Source organism: Rhineura floridana, chromosome 6 (genome assembly GCF_030035675.1).
Source record: "Rhineura floridana isolate rRhiFlo1 chromosome 6, rRhiFlo1.hap2, whole genome shotgun sequence".
NCBI classification, from domain to species: Eukaryota; Metazoa; Chordata; class Lepidosauria; order Squamata; family Rhineuridae; genus Rhineura; species Rhineura floridana.
The window spans coordinates 25,188,653-25,205,719 of NC_084485.1; the positions used below are offsets into that span (position 1 = coordinate 25,188,653).

The 17,067-nt window shown below is 43.1% G+C and overlaps 1 protein-coding gene across 2 annotated transcripts in view; it reads right to left on the minus strand.

The window, feature by feature from the left end:
• Nucleotides 1-237: 237 nt before the first annotated feature.
• DOK5 (docking protein 5) overlaps nt 238-17,067 on the minus strand; it is a 138,191-nt gene continuing 121,361 nt past the window's right edge. The window contains exons 8-9 of one of the 2 annotated variants that reach the window (XM_061631218.1): nt 16,381-16,445; nt 13,511-13,688 (exon numbers count right to left, since the gene is read on the minus strand). In XM_061631218.1, coding sequence (XP_061487202.1) covers nt 16,417-16,445 — 29 coding nt within the window. In that variant the 3' untranslated portion in view covers nt 13,511-13,688; nt 16,381-16,416. Of the gene's footprint in view, nt 290-13,510; nt 13,689-16,380; nt 16,446-17,067 lie in introns of those variants that run through there. The other variant, XM_061631219.1, reaches the window with a different exon arrangement.

Here is a 17,067-nt window from a genome sequence, read left to right on the forward strand (position 1 = left end):
TCTAATGCAAGTCGATGGGAAGTGCTTACTCACCGGTAGGGGTATTCATGAGAGCCGGCTTTTTCTTTTCCATTCATACATACAGCTCCCGGCTGAGCTGACATTCAACTGACGTGGTGGATCCCGAATGGGAAATGGATGCCATGGAGCTTCCCACCAGCACTCCTTCCGCCAGCTTGCCATGAGTTGGATTGCTTTGACAGTCTATCTCGCTCCTCTGTAGGCCTTAATTTAGCAGGTGTAGACAACTGGCAGAAGGTTGATGGATCTGTCCTTCATTTGGGTTCTGCTGTGTTGAAAAGAATAAAATGATATGCATATTGCTGATTTCTCTGCTCCATCTCTTGCAGTATTCTTCTGTCTGCTGTGTAGAAGGTCCCAGAGTTGCTTACTTACAGAGTCTTTGACAGAACCTGCTGATGCCGTACAAATCCAATTTTCTTCAAAATTGCTGCTCCTTGCATTTCAAAAAGTTTTCATTCTGTTCCAATGACTAGGACTTTTACCCTTGCAGTGTCTGTTGCCCTTTAGGTTGCTTGCTTGCTTGTTTTTAAATATGAAGATATTTTCCCCCAGATATTTTAATGCTATACAGTTTTCCAATGAGAGTATATATCACAAAATTACAAAGTTAATGTAAATTCTTTAAAATGGGGGGAAATTACCCAGATAGAGTAAACATATCCTTAATCACCATAGTTCATTTGCCTCAATTCAATCAAAATATAAATAAATACACATTCAATCTTGAGACATGATTTATAACACTAAAAAGGCTACTCTTTCTCCTGCTATTACAAAGTCTTATATCTTGTTTCCAAATCCCATTTGATTAGCATATCAGTGTTTACTTCATAACATTGCCATTAATTTCATTGTGTTTAGTTGTTCTCAGTAGGGTAGTGGCAGATTCAGAAGTGCAGGGTCCCTTCATGTAAGTCACAGCCATGCCCCCCTTTTTTTCTGCTGCTAGGTTGAGAATGAGATCCTAGTTAATGCTTTTTCCCACAACAACAGATGTCTCTAGGAGCCAATAAGCATGAAAGGTGGGAGTGTTAGCTACTGATAAGTGTCTTCTCAGTGGCTGACTCACCTCCTTTCACTCTGATTGGCTCAAATCAGTAGGAACGGACAAGGAAGCATATTAGAAGACTGTTGTCGGTGGCTAACACACTTTCATGCTGTTTGACTTGTAGTGTGCTGGAGACATATGGACCCTGCTGGGACTCTGCTCCCAAAAAAGTAAGGGTTCTAAGACCCCTCAAGACCCTGGATAACTAGACTCCCAGTTGTTTCCATAACGTCCTAGTTATGTCTAGTTTTTGTGTGTGGGGGGGGTATTCTTCCATGCCTTATCATATGTAATTCTTGTTCTTTACATTTACATTTACATTTGTTATGTGTACTAACTGCACCCTGTACAAACATGTTAATCTCTTGTTGATGTAATGTAGTAAAGGTCCCAATGGTAATTTTGTCTAAAAGACTCCTCTTCTTATTTCTGCTACTTGACTCCAGAATGGTTCTGCTTGTATGCATGTCCGGCATAAACAATAAAAATCCTCCTTTTCAGTTTCACAGATCCACAATTTACCATTTCCATTTTTTTTCTGTTGTTTGTTTGTTAATTCATTCTCTCTCTCCCTCTCATTCATCAAGAATTACTCTGGAAATTCTGTTTGCGGTGGGGCTGGGGTAAACGGGCGGCAAAGAACCCTTCGATGGGAAGCAAGGCTGAGGGAAGGACTGTAGCTCAGTGCCAGAGCATCTCCTTTGCATGCAGAAGGTGTGAGGTTCAATCCCCAGCATCTCCAGGTAGAGCCCTGTCTGAAATCCTGGAGAGCCACTGCCAGTCAGTGTAGACAATACCAAGTTAGCTGCCCCAGTGGTCCAACTCAGTATAAGGCAGCTTCCTACGTTCCTGGTCTGCTATAACTGGAAAGCTAGGAAAATGAAAGGGGTCGTGGCAAATATTTGGCCATTTACACATCACCAAAAAAGAGGACAAAGGGGGCAACAGTCCTAATTTATACATTCAGATGCACATTTAGAAATAATTTCTACAGTAGAAAGATAATATATCTCCCCATAGTGGGGAAGACTGTGACCAGGAGACCTGTGTGCCTGCTCAGCCTCACATGGATGAGCAATATGAGAAACACACCAGACATTTATTCCACTTTAAACAATCATTGCTTCCCCCAAAGAATCCTGGGAAGTGTAGTTTGTGAAGGGTGCTGAGAGTTGCTAGGAGACGCCCTATTCCCCTCACAGAGCTACAATCCCCAGAAGGAGAGGCTGACTGTTAAACCACTCTGGCCACTGGAGCTCTGTCAGGGGAATTGGAGTTGCCTAACAACACTCCGCACCCTTCACAAACTACACTTTCCAGGGTTCTTTGGGGGAAGCCATGACTGTTTAAAGTGGAATAAAATGTCTGTTATGGATGTGGCCTAAAGAGACACCAACATAACCTCCCATCCCTAACTCAAAGCTGGTCAAATTATTTTGGCACCTGAGGCAGAAATCCCACAAGCACCTGTCCTCCTCCCTGGCAGTAACCATGCCATAACAATATACGGGAAGAGCAATCTCAGCCTCAGCTGAGTGGCAGTAGACTGTGGCCACATTCACCCCCTACATTTATTCCACTATAATTCCACTTTAAACAGTCATGTCTTCCTCCAAAGAATCCTAGGAAGTGTAGTTTGTGAAGGCAGCTGAGAGTTGTTAGGAGACTCCCTATTCCCCTCACGGAGCTACCATTCCCAGAATAGTTTAACAGTTATTTATTTATTTATTTATTTATTGAATTTCTTAGTCGCCCATCTGGCTGGCTATCCAGCCACTCTGGACGACGTACAAAATAAACATACAAGTACAATAAGCATTAAAAATCTGGAAACAAGAATAATAAAATCTAGCCCACCCCAAAAGCCTGCCTGAAGAGCCAGGTCTTCATGGCCCGGCGGAAACTCATTATAGACTCATTATATAAACTCATTCTCTTCCCAGAGAATTCTGCAAACTGTAGTTCAGTGAGGGGAACAGGAGTCTCCTAACAACTCTCAGAACCCTTCACAAACTACACTTCCCAGGATTCTTTGGGGCAAGCCATGTCTGCTTAAAATGGAATGATAGTAGAACAAATGTATGGTGTGAATGCAGTCTGTGTGAAGGTGCAGTGTTACTCTCGCCCCCCTGCTGTTTATTCCATCTGGGGCCATAGGCAAAGCCCTGCTCCTTGCTGTGCCAGTCTGAAGCTGGCGTAGCAATGAGGCCCAGTTCTGCCAAGGGATGGCAGAAGGACTGGCTCAACCACTCTCCATCCCTGGAACCACCCATTTGGGGGCTTTCTGTGGGCTACTGCCTGCACTTTTTTTGGGTGGGATGGGGAACTCCAATTCAGCTGAGCTGATGGAGACCTCCACACCAGTCCAATCTCCCCCTCCCTCCAAGTGTGGTGGATTGGACGGGGTGGTGGTGTCGAATTGCAGCCTAAATAACAATTAGCCATCATTTCATGACCCCTAAAACAAGCTCACTGTCTCTAATGGTAGGGTAGCCAGCCCTGGGCTATCCACACTATTTTTTAAATGCACCAAATAAAAACTTTCTTAGGAACGTAGGAAGCTGCCTTATACTGAGTCAGACCCATTGGTCCATCTAGCTCAGTTCTGTCTACATTGACGGGTAGCTGCTCTCCAGGGTTTCAGGTAGGTAGTCTCTCTCAGCCCTGCCTGAAGATGCCTGGGATTGAATCTGGGACTTTTTGAATGCAAGGCAGAAGGCCCTTCCTATTCTCCCAAGTGTTTAAACTACTCTTTGCATCCTTTTTAAACACTGGAAGTTGCCTTTTCAAGTGTGTTAGTGCATTTTGTATTGGCATTTGTTATTGATTGTCTTTCATTTGTATTGCGAACGGGCCTGGGACACGTCTGATGAAGGGCTATATATCAATGTCTTCCATAAATGAGTAAGTATTGGCAAGGCAAGTGTGTGTTTGTGTCTTCATGTGCCCATCCTAGCCAGCTTTCATTTGCTACGATAATCAGAAGATAAAAGTAGATTACCCTCGTAGCTTACCTGACAACAACATGCAGGTACCCAACTCACCAGAGGTTAATTTAAGCTGAATTGTAGCTAGGTGTAGCCTCCAAGGTTCAGCCTATGGACCAACCGAAGCAATCTCAAAGAGAGGGATTCTGAGCATGCATGCAGTTCATTTTCTTTCACCCTGTGTAACTCCAAGAATGTTTTTCTATTCATGTCCCCCTAAAACACACATTTTTGTATGCATTTTCACCATAAAATGTTCATATTTGTAAACGTGCTTGAAGCAAAACTAAATTGCAAAGTTTGGAGCAGCACACAACTCAGTGATGTTCTGATCTGCATGTAAACCCAGGAGCTGCTAATTAGGTTGGTTCCCACTGAAATGTGGGTGAAACAAAATTCTCTCCATCCCCAGCCAGTGGTGGACGGTGTGGTGGGACTGAGCCACACACCACCTCCCTCCTGCTTATTGCAGCTGCGTGCAAGGGTGGAGAGGGGGAGGGGCAAGGCAGTGGCGAGGTCAGCATGGTGCAAACATGCCAGCAACAACACCGAATTCATGCAGCACTTGCCCTAAATTCAAAATCCCTCTGCAAAGGATCATTTCAGGCCTCTGCAAGAATTATCTGTACTGGCAGTCCAGTCTATGGGGAGAAAGAGGGTGAAAGGAGAAGAGAGGAGCGAAGGGGGTGTCAGAGAGAGAGAGAGAGAGAGAGAGAGAGAGAGAGAGAGAAATCCCCAGGTCCACATTGGCTTTAGCCCCACCCACCGCTGGCATACAGCCCCCAATGGACTACCCCTGAAGGGAACACACCCTTTGTCAGAAGGATGCTCTTACTGATTCAATCAGCACATCAAAACTCTTGAAGAAAAAAGCAGGCATAGGCTTTACTTTAAACTAAAGAAGCAATGAGGTGCTGCTTTTAGCTCAGAATTTGGGCAGGACAGGGTTATGGGACGTGGAGCTGAAGCTAACAATCAGCCTTAATAGGCCTGATTCTCACTGGGGGTGAGAATAATGAATTAATCAGTACATTTCTAGTGTGACATGGTGAGAAAATGCTATGGTTTGCATCCCTCCCCTGATGATAAGTGTACTGTTACCAGAACCTTTTTGTAGATTCCCAAATCGCTTTTATTTCATTTTTCCAACAGTGCACATTTGATTTCTGTGAGCAAAGCATGGAAATAAATCTGAAGATCAGGCCAGGGTTTTCTCTCTTTTTCTGACTGCATTCCCAAAGAAACAACTGTGTGGTGTCCAACCTGTGCTGTACTACAAAGGGAGGTTATGTTGAACCTTGAGATAGGTCATGCTCATTGGAACAATTCAACAGAACGATAAACGGACCCAGATTTTGGCACTCAATGACTGTAGAGCCCCTGGACTGATTTCACATTCCTGGGACACAAATGCCACTCCTGATGTTCACACATGCCAGCTCCACTTCAAACCTCCCCATATTCAGGATGAAAGTCTGAAGTAGAACCAGAGCATTTGGATAACATGGGGAGCAGGAGAGACAAGAGAGAGGAGAGAAAGGGTAGGATGTAAACGAGATGGGAAGCCTTATCCCAGAGGGGGAGAAGACATCAGCAGCAAGAAGGACAATAGGGGAAGATCTGGGGCAGGTAATCCCAGTGGTGAAGACAGGGGAAGGGAGGGAAATGGTGCAAGCAGGAATGACCCTACACTACATAAAACTTCAGGGTGTGCCAGTAGGGAGCCCACACTATAGAAAATCAGTGAAAAGGGGACTGGATCTTATTAATTTATTAGATTTATATCCCCCCATTCCTCCCAATAGGAGTCCAGGATGGCAAACAAAAGCACTAAAAACACTTTAGAATATCATAAAAGCAGACCTTAAAATATATTTAAACAGAACATCTTTAAAAACATTTTTTAGAAAAGCTTTAAAAACATTTTTTTAAAAAGCTTTAAAAACATATTAGAAAGCAATTCCAGCACAGACACAGACTGGGATAAGGTCTCTACATGAAAGGCTTGTTGAAAGAGGAAGGTCTTCAGTAGGCACCAAAAAGATAATAGAGATGGCACCTGTCTAATATTTAAGTGGAGGGAATTCCAAAGGGTAGGTGCCACTACACTAAAGGTCCATTTCCTATGTTGTGTTGAACTGACCTCCTGATAAGATGGTATCTGCAGGAGGCCCTCACCTGCAGAGCACAGTGATTGACTGGGTATATAAGGGATAAGACGGTCTTACAGGTATCCTGTTCTCAAGTTGCATAGGGTTTTGTACACTAAAACTAGAACCTTGAACTTAGCCCAGTACCTAATAGATAGCCAGTGCAATTCTTTCAGCAGCAAGGTAACATGTTGGCGATACCCTGCCACATGCAGTCTCACCACCAGATTTTGCACCAGCTGCAGCTTATGGACCAACCTCAAGGGTAGGTCCACATAGAGCGCTTTACAATAATCCAGTCTAGAGGTTACCAGTGTATGGACAACAGTGGTCAGGGTGTCCTGGTCCAGAAACAGCCACAGCTGTCTTACCAGCCGAAGCTGGTAAAAGTCACTCCTAGCCACTGAAGTCACCTGGGCTTCTAGTGACAAAGATAGATCCAGGAGCACCCCCAGACTACAGACCTGCTCTTTCAGAGGGAGTATGACCCTATCCAAAGCAGGCAACTGACCATTTATCCAAACTTGGGAACCACCAACCCACAGCATCTCTGTCTTGCTAGGATTCAGTCAGTTTATTGGCCCTCATCCAATCCACTACCAAGTCCAGGCAGCGATCCAGGGCTTCTCCCAATTCAGATGTTACAGAGAAATAGAGCTGGGTATCCTCAGAGTACTGCTGACACCTCACCCCAAATCTCCTGATGACCACTGCCAAGGGCTTCATATAGATGTTAAACAGCATGGGGGACAAGATGGTACCCTGCAGCACCCCACAGCACAATTCCCAGGCGGCTGCAATACAATCATCCAAAGCTATTATCTGAAAACAACCTGGAGATAGGATCAGAACCACTGTAAAACAGTGCCTCCAATACCCATCTCACCAAGTCTTCCCAGAAGGATACCATGGTCAATGGTATCAAAAGCCACTGAGAGATCAGGTAAGAATAACAGAGTCGCACTCCCCCTGTCCTTCTCCTGATAAAGGTCATCGATCAGGATGACTAAGGCCAATTCAGTCCCATAACCAGGCCTGAATCCAGAGTTGAATGGGTCAAGATAATCTGTTTCATCCAAGAGTACTTGCAGTTGCTGCACCACAACCCTCTCTATCACCTTCCCTTAGAAGGGGGTATTTGCAACCTGGCGGTAGTTGTCTCAAACCAATAGGTCCAGGGTGAGCTTTTTCAGGAGTGGTCGGATCACTGCCTCTTTCAGATCTTATGATAACATAAGAACACCTGGTGGTCTCTGAAAATAAATGACACTCTGGGGTTCTGAAGATCCTTGGGACCTGGTAGGGGGGAGTATCCCTGACAGTGATAAACAGGTCAGAGTCCATAACCCATTATCCTTACCTGGCAAAATTGGGCATAAATCAGCTTTATGCCATATGCTTGTTAGCACACGGAGCTTGTAAAAGTGAGCGTACATTGCCTGGATCCATCCCGTATAATTTTCTGATTCAGCCTGGCTATTCTGTATGACTTCTGTTTCCGTATTTACTTTCAACTTGCCATGATGCTGCCAACAGCCTTATCCTTTCCTCCCCCTTTCGCTGGCTGCCTCATCCGTCATAGTTACACACACAACAGCCTTCATAACGCAGATTCAACTAAGAAACCACATACTCCCAACAAGTGACCATTATTTTGCTGAGAGTATATTTTTGAACAGACAGAATTGTATAAATAAAATAAAGGCAAGCAAAAGGGACCCAAAACAGAGAGAGACAGAGAGAGAGAGAGAGAGAGATTAATACTCAGTATAAAGATGAAGCTCTAATTAAATGCTCTGTTCTTCCTCAGAGCAAAGGATCACACTGTTTTGAGCAATTTGCTGTGAGGACTCTGCCATCGTGTGCTGAAAAGGGAAAACAACTGTGGATTGATTTGGTTTCATGCTGTAAACAAGTAAACTGAATAATCGTTTGGCAAAATAAATGTTATTTAAACAAAAAAACATGCACACAGACCCTGAAAAGAGACTTCAGCAAAATGTATTTTCTATATTGCTGCTGAAGGTAAACTCCATTTTCTATTGATCCTTATCATCATCCCACAAAGGTTAACAAAGATCCACCAAAAGACTTCTTTGTCCCCATAAATATTTGTTGCTTCTCTTATCTGGAATGAGCTGCATGACTGTATGAAGCACTGGGATTTTTTTTCCTCCTTTATATCTCTCCTGCCCCCTTTTAATGTTTTGAGAGAGAAAAAATATGGCCTCTAGTTAAACTAAACTTTGAATTCTTTTGTGCAGATGCAAAAAGTCATTTTCAGATTAAACTAGAGAGGAAGGGAGGCTATAAAGTTAATAACTGTTCTACAAGTCACATAAAATAGATTCCAAAATAAAAATAAAAAATCAAACTGAATCACAGAACTGTTCTTTTCCCTAGGGATGCTGTGTGAGGCCAACTGTTGTGTTACTAAGCTGCAATAGTACCCAGCCCCCCCAAAACCCCAAAACCTTCCCATAGTTTGATACTCATTAATGCCTAAAGTTATGACTCAGTGAATGTCATGGTAATTGTGTTCTTTCTTCTCATGCTCGTGTATCCACCCCAGCCAATCTGCCCACTGAAACTTGCAAAGGAAGAATCAATACAACCACATGATTCAGACATAACTGAAAGAACATGGGGCCAAACTTTCGAGGAGCAGTCCTTCCCCACACCCCGAGCAGCTAAAACACTGCCTCAAAACATTAAGGATCAGGCTTTCAGAGGCTGCTTTCACACATGGGGCTGATTGTGTTGGTTTAATGAATTTAAAAGGTAGTGCTTCTGTCCTGATTTCTAAAATCCCTTTCACACTGCAGTACCTGTTGCATTAAGGAACAGCAGTTTTGTCAGCCAATATACTGGCATTTCATGTAACTGTCTTTCTTACAGCTTCTTTTCATCTCTCACCCATTATACACATGTGCACTGTTCCCCACTATGTAGGAGGTCTAAGATCTTGTCCCGTCACCATGCAATCTCTTTAGGATCTGACTTTTTAAATTGTGTGTAGGAAATGCTGCTGCTATCCACGCTGATGTCAGAATACCAGTACAATTTTCGTAAGGCAAAAAAACCCGTGTAACTAAAGGGCAGGAACACATTGCATGCTGGGATGCCTGTCACATGAGTGGCTACAGGTAGCAAAAAACTCATATGATCTCCCAGGTTTCCAGCCTTGCTAACGGATCATTTCTGGTGTCATTTATCATGGAAATTTGGGCTAAACTTGCAGTACATTCCACTAGAATTCCGGAGCTAGGTTGTACGTCATGTGAAACAGCAAATATAATGCACAAATTACTGGGTAAGAAATCACCAGAATAACGGAATAAAGTGCAGTGTGAAAGCAGGCAGAATCTGGCTGGCTTCTGATGTATACAGAATGCTGAGCTAAGTAGATCCTTGTTCTAACTGAACAAGGCAAATGGTATTACTCAAGACTTGTATAGGCATGTGGTGGTAGCCAGGAATGGAATTTTCTGAAAATCTCAGTGTTGAGCTTATCTGAAAGGATTTTTTCTAAATCTGATCTTGCGCCTTGATTTTGACAAGAAGCTAGGATTTTTTTTTTAACCAGTCCCACTAAAAATATGAACAATTCTTGATTATTATATGCATTATTATACACATTTTCATAGTATAATATTCTACACATATTCTATACATGTATACTTCAGATTTACTAAAGTAACTGGCACATAAACAGATATATAGAACAATGCATAGAACTATACAAAAATAGTTAGGTATTAATTACATTACATAATACTTATGTATTAATTACAGCATGGGCTTTGACTCATACATATTATATACATAGTTTTGCATATAATTTTGCATATAATTAGTCCAAAATGACATAAGAAGACTTGGACATAAGCAGGCACTAGATGCAAGAGGTCGTCTTCTGCCAGGAAAGCTCAAATTCTGTGCATAAATGGATTCCTTCTCCATCCCTAGTGGTAGCACACAACCCAAAATATGGGAAGTGTCACAGAAGGTTTATAGGACACACCAGTCAAGAAGCTGAACAAAAGCTTTATTATCTCTCCCCAACAAAGACAGAACAGAAACTGGAAACTACTGACTCCCACTTGCATGCAACTAAGTCCAGTGCCACCTATTGACTAAACCATATAATGATATTATCCAGACAAGCAGGTGCTATGGAGCATGGAGGGTTGGCCATGTAACCCTTATTGGCCCCATGCTAGTCCCAGTCAGCTGTACAGACAAATAGACAATAGCATGGACTGTTATCATCTAGCAGTTTTGAACTGTGAGGATTGGTATGGGCACAACTGCATTCATGGTCCTCATAACAAGAGACACATGGGCAAACTCAGCCTAGAGGAATTGGTGATATAAAATAGAAACATACGGCTGTAAATATAGCATCTGATTTTCAGGGTGTAAAACACTACAGGATATTATTATGCATTTGGATTTTTTTATATATACAAAGCATGCTAAATGTAGGTGTCTTTCTCTCCCTTGACTAAATTATGCTCAAAATAGAGATCATGCATCATTTAACACCATGCAGATTTCATCTGGGTCGTTATGTGTTGGTGAAGACATAAGTGTTTATGCAAATATTAACTCCTGTTTCAGAGGAAATATATTTTGCAAAGAATGCCTTGCCTTTATCACAAAAATGAAACACTAGCAGCCATTCATTGAACAGGTGGAGAGGGAGACAGATAGGGTCACTCTCTGTGAGCTCTGTTGAAGGTCTGAAGGGAAATTACTTGTATGCAAGAACTTCTCTGACTAGTTCTGTGCATGCTTTTTGCTCCAAAAGTGGATCTTGCTGGGTTGGGTGGATCCACTATGCTAGTTTCCTGGCAGATCTGTCACTATTGCTGCTGCGGACAGGGAAGAGAGAGGTGGTGGGAAGGTCAGTGTAGTGCAAATGCTCCTGATAAGCCACAGCAACCCACCTGCCAGGAAGCTGGAATAGTGGCTCCACACCACTTGGCAAGCCACTTCTTTGGCAATACATGATGTCTGATATATTTTGCTTTTGGGTTTGTTATATATCATCCTGTATTGCCCCGGCCTGGGCACTCAGGTTTCGGGGATACCAGAGAGACGAATAAGGCAGACCCAGCAGGTTTGCTTAAAGGAGAGTTTTATTGGGTAACTTACGGCGCTCAGGCGCATCCAATAAGGTGGAACAGACTGCATGGACTTGCACAAACCGTCTGTCAGTCTGAACCCCGAACTGGGCAACAGAGAACCCTTTTATAGGATACATGTTTACGGCACAGTAATGAGAAACTAATTACTACAAAGGATTAAGTCACGGCTTTCCCAGCATAGCCCTCCAGTGATGGAGGCTCTTTTCCAGGGTCATACAGCATAACAATAGCTGATAAGCAAAGCCTCTAGTTTCCTGGTGGGGAGGTAATTGCTCCAAGGTCTACCCTATCTGGTTAACAAAGCACCTTCCCAGCATCACACAGCATTCTTGGCAGAGCATCAGACTGGAATGCTCGTTAGCAACCTCAGATTAGGCCCCATGTGGCTCTGAACTCACACTGGCCGGCCCTTGGCCCATCTTATGCTGAATGCTAAACTCTGGAACTAAAGCTGGGGGGGAATACAAGTCCCCCTTGCCTACAGGCAGCTATTTTGCTGGTGAAGAAGCTGAGCATTTGCCCACCGGCCGATACACAGCCCGAGCTTGTTTGGCAGGAAGGGTGATACATAAATATCCTAAATAAAATAAAATAAGAGCAATCATACAGATCATAGCATCAAGGGGGGATGCTTTATTTGGGGGTCCTGCTTTATGAATGTGAGCATGCCTATTATACTGTGAGTTGCAGAGGGTGGTGGTCAAAATGAACAGGAGGAATGAAAAGCTGCATCAAAATGCTCCTGTTCCAATTCTGGAATTTTAGAAATTACCCTTCTTGTACCAGGATTCGGGAGGAGTGGAGTGCAGAGCAGCACAAACCCAGAGAGCAACAGGGGGTTCACACAACCCCATCCACATGTTGGAAGAAAACATGGAGGGAACTATGGGGTCCCCATAGCAGCCCCCCATTATCACACTCCCCAGACACCCACACTTTCTGTGGATGCATGAAGAGTCCAATGAACATATAGATGTATGAGGATTCTCCATGCAAGGAAGGGTCCTGATTAGGGATGATCTATCCTCACATAAAGGAGTTGTACCTGTGTTCATCTGTCTGAGCATACACCTTTGACGTCCATTGAATTTATATGGGTGGGGGAGAAATTTAGTTCAAGTCACACTTTAATGTAAACCTGCCCCACTTGCACTCATAAAGTGAAATGCAGCTATGCTTTCAAATTCACAGTTCTCTGGATTTTGCAATGTAGTTTTCCAAGAATTGCATATATTAGGGGAAATAACACAAAATGCATTATCTTGGGGACAAATGCTTGGGAAAATGTGTTGCATATCAGGCAAATTTGCATATAAAAATGGGGGTCTAAGGACAGAAATGTGCACTAAAATGCTCATGAATATTTGAGAGGGCTTAACAAAAATTGAACACTGGTGCAGAAATGTGATGAACTGAACGGAAGATTGGAAACACAAGAAATTGAGAGATATCAGAATGCAGATGTTGAGGAAACATGATTGTGACAGTGGCCACATCTGTACCTTACATTTAAAGAACTATGATACTATTTTCAACAGTCATGGCTTCCCCCAAAGAATCCTGGGAACTGTAGCTTGTTAAGGGTGCTGAGAGTTGTTAGGAAGACCCTATTCCTTGCATAGAGCTACAGTTCCCAGTATGCCCTGGGAAGAAGGACTGATTGTTAAAGCACTCTGAGAACTGTAGTACTGTGATGGTGTAACTGGCAAGACTAACCCCCTTGCCAGTGAATGCACAGGGTCGCCAGTTCTTATTTATTTATTTATATCCCGTCCTTCCTCCCAGTAGGAGCCCAGGGCAGAGCCCAGGGTTCTTGCCTTCTCCCTTTCTCCATGTCTATATAGAGTCCTTATATGTCGAACATTAGGTCACCTAAGCTCACAGGTTATCAACAGCAGTCGTCCAGTGCAGGCAGAGAACAGAGGAGACCCACTCAAGAATTCTTGAGTCTTGGGAGGTACCAGAAATTTTCTACTTGGGAGTCAGACTTCAGACAGCAGAACGGTCTTTATAATATAAGCTATTTATTCATATCCTGAACATTGCAACTAATAAAATGCATTCTAGGTGGCCTTAGCCATCATCATTGCAGAAACAGAAAATATCAATTTAACATCAAAGTATAAGACACTAAAGGCACCTCTTAGTTAAAACAAGTTACAACAGTTGAAGGACTGAGTTAAACTTTAAGTCATATCACAAAGCCAAAGTACAAAGTGCATAGAAATACATATCATGATACATCACCCATCAGATGTCATGGATGGAACAGATGGATGGTTCTCCTACTTTCTTCGATCCCTCACTTTAGCAGAGCTGAGGGGCCCTGAGTGATATAACAGCTTTTTTTATTTAAGGGAAGGCATGTTCTCATGGTTTTATCTGCTTTTTGCTACTTCTCATCAGGCTCTCATCAGATGCTCCTGCTGAATCTTTCTACTCAACTAGTCTGCTTAACCTATCCATATAAGGATTTACTCTTACTTCATATTGACAATTTACATGACACACCGGCTGTCTGCCCAGACCTGTTATCTTGTACCATACTCAACTTCATGAGAAAGTATTGCTTTATCTATTCCAGTTATTTCTCAGGAACATTACAGCTTTAGTCAGGAGATGGAAAAAAGGGGGGCAGTTTCAAATTACTCCTGTTTTACTATTTAGCTCTTATGCATACAGTAGACTTTATGAACTATTACAATAATTCTTAAGCATCTTCTAAGCAAGTCTAAGCATATGTAAATGATTCCAGCACATTATATGCATATTTTAAGCCATTATCTGATCTTTCCCATTACAATGGGAATAGGGATCTCCTAAGAAATATCAGAGCACCCTTAACAAACTGCAGTTCTCAGGTTTCTTTGGAGGAAGCCATGACTGTTTAAAGTGGTATGATACCGCTTTAAATGTGTAGTGCATATAGAGCCCCAGACTGCATGGCCCTGCAGTTTCCTCTGTGTGCCCTTTCAATGCATGGAGGAGTTAGTGTGAACCCAGGAACAGTTCACCTGGTGGGGTGGAACCACAGTAATAGCCTCCCAGCAGCAGCATCGTTGCTGTTTACCGGGAGGAATAGCAGGAGGGACAAGGCGGCAGTGAGACTAGGATTGCACAAGTGCACTGGCAGGAACGCCATATTGATGCTGCCAGTGTACCCATGCAGGCCTGCCCTTGCTGCTGCCTTGCCTCCCTGTAAGTGGTAGTGATGCTGCAGCTAGGAGCAGAGCTTGTGAAAGTTACTTTTTTGAACTACAACTCCCATCAGCCCAATCCAGCCCAATCCAGCCCAATCCAGCCCAACAAGGGAGAGGGTTTTCTCAGTGGTGGCCCCCAAATTATGGAATGATCTCTCTGACGAGGTGCGCCTGGCACCAACACTGTTATCTTTCCAGCACCAGGTTAAGACTTTTCTCCCAGGCATTTTAGCATGTGTTTTTAAATTGTTTTTTTAAGTGTTTTTAAATTTGTATATTTGTTTATTTGTTTTTCATGTTTTTAAGTGTTGTAAACCACCCAGAGAGCTTCAGCTATGGGGCGGTATACAAATGTAAATAATAACAATAATAATAACAATAATAATAACAACAATAACAACAACAACAACAACAACAACAACAACAACAATAATAATAATAATAATAATAGGGCGGGAATGCATTGTATGTTGGGATGCCTGTCACATGAGCAGCTACAGCTAGTGCAAAGCTTCTGCAATCTTCCAGGTTCCCAGACTTGCAAATGGATGATTTCTGGTATTTATTATGAAAATTAGCACTAAACTTCCACAATATTCCATTAAATGTCTGGAATTAGCTTTTACATCATATTTGAAAGGTCAAATATAATGTGCAAATTACCAGGTAAGAAATCATCAGAATAATGGAATAAAATGCAGTGTGAAAGCAGCCTAAATCTGAAGTGGACTGCCTAACGTGTGCATAGGGTTTCAGAAATGGGAAAGGGAACCCTGTGTCAATAAGCTGTCTACTTAATAACCATCACTTACATCTGAGCCATGCCAGTCTTGAGAATCCATTAAAAAAGACTAGTAGATTGAACACCATGAAATATTTATTAAAAGGTAGACATGCAATTCTGCCAAATATAGCTTCCCCTTTGAAAGGGCAAATTTTGACAGGAAAAAATCAGTTCAACAAACTGCACTTAGAGGGAATTTTCTCATTTTAAATAACAGGGTAGGTATGGTTTTCCAAGTGATCCAATGAATATACCTCTGCCTCAAAATGGCTCCTAATCACTTGATCCCTATTACGCTGACAGGCTATTTGTAGCTATTATTTGAAGCTGAAAGCTCGGCTCAGAATACCCAGCCAGGTCATATTTGCTCCACTGATAAAGTATAAGGATGCAGGGATGCATTTCAGAATGCAAACTACCTTGGCTAAGGCAAGGGTAGCCTCCAGATGTTGTTGTCATCCCTAACCATTGGCCATGCTGGCTGGTTCTGATGGACATTGTAAGCCATCTGGAGGTCACTGTGTTGGTTATGCCTGGGTTAAGGACTTTCAGAATAGAAGGTGTGATCTACAGATGACCTTGAGCCTTGGAAGCTGCCATTTTAGAAATGACACAATTTAAGGGTGAAGAAAGCTGCCACTACACCTAGGGTGGCGCAGACTGCAGTGATAATAATGATCATCCCCCATCAGCAGTGTAAATCACTGTGTAAACTTTTAAAGATACAGAAGAACTCTTGGTTGCCAGGCCTGGCCTCTAAGAGGTCTTCTGTATCTTTAAAAGTTGTGCAGGGGAAAGGGAGAATTCCACCTTGTGGTTTTTCCCATTACAGGGTTGCAAGAACACCTGCACTTGGCTGACTTTCTCTTCTCCTAAAGATACAGGATCAGTCTCAGGCCCTGAACCTGGCAACCCTAGTTGTTGTTAAAGTATAAACGTCACTCGTGAATGTATAAAGTGTGAGTTTATGGTGTGCCTGGATTTTTGTTATTTTTTATTGATTTACTGCATTGTAGTTTAGAATTTGTATTTACCGTAATTCTATTCTGTTTTCTTCTGTATTATTTTGTTCACCGCTTTGGGGGCCTTGGCCAAAAAGCTGTAGAGAAATAAACCAATGATGATGATTTGTGAGTCAGGACCCACCAGCAGAAGACCAACGGCTTAAAGGAGGAAAGCAACTTCATGTCAGCAGTAGGACTGCATCAGGTACCTCCTGAAAATTAACTGGGGCTGCTTTCACACATGGGGCTAATATCGCTAGTTTACCGGACTAAAAAGGTAGCGCTTGTTTCATATTTCAAAAATCCCTTTCACACTGCAGTACCTGCTATACCGGCATTTTGCGCAACAGTCTTTCACACACAGAGCACAGTTTTTCTCCCCCCCCTTCATTCGGCCTCACGCGACACCGAATGAGCTGGTTTGAGGCCTGTTCTTTCGGTGTGGGGGGGGTTGAAAGAGGCGCGATCGCGATCATGACCTGCTGAGAGGCACGGCAGCGCAGCAGCAGTGGCTCAGGAGCAGCTGGGATCGGCTGGGAGGCGCGGCGGTGGCAGCGCAGCAGCGTGCGAAGGCTGCATGCTGGGAGGGCTGTTGGTAAGGGCGGGAATGCACTGCATGCTGGGAGGGCTGTTGGTAAGGGCGGGAATGCACTGCATGCTGGGAGGGCTGTTGGTAAGGGCAGGAACGCACTGCATGCTGGGAGGGCTGTTGGTAAG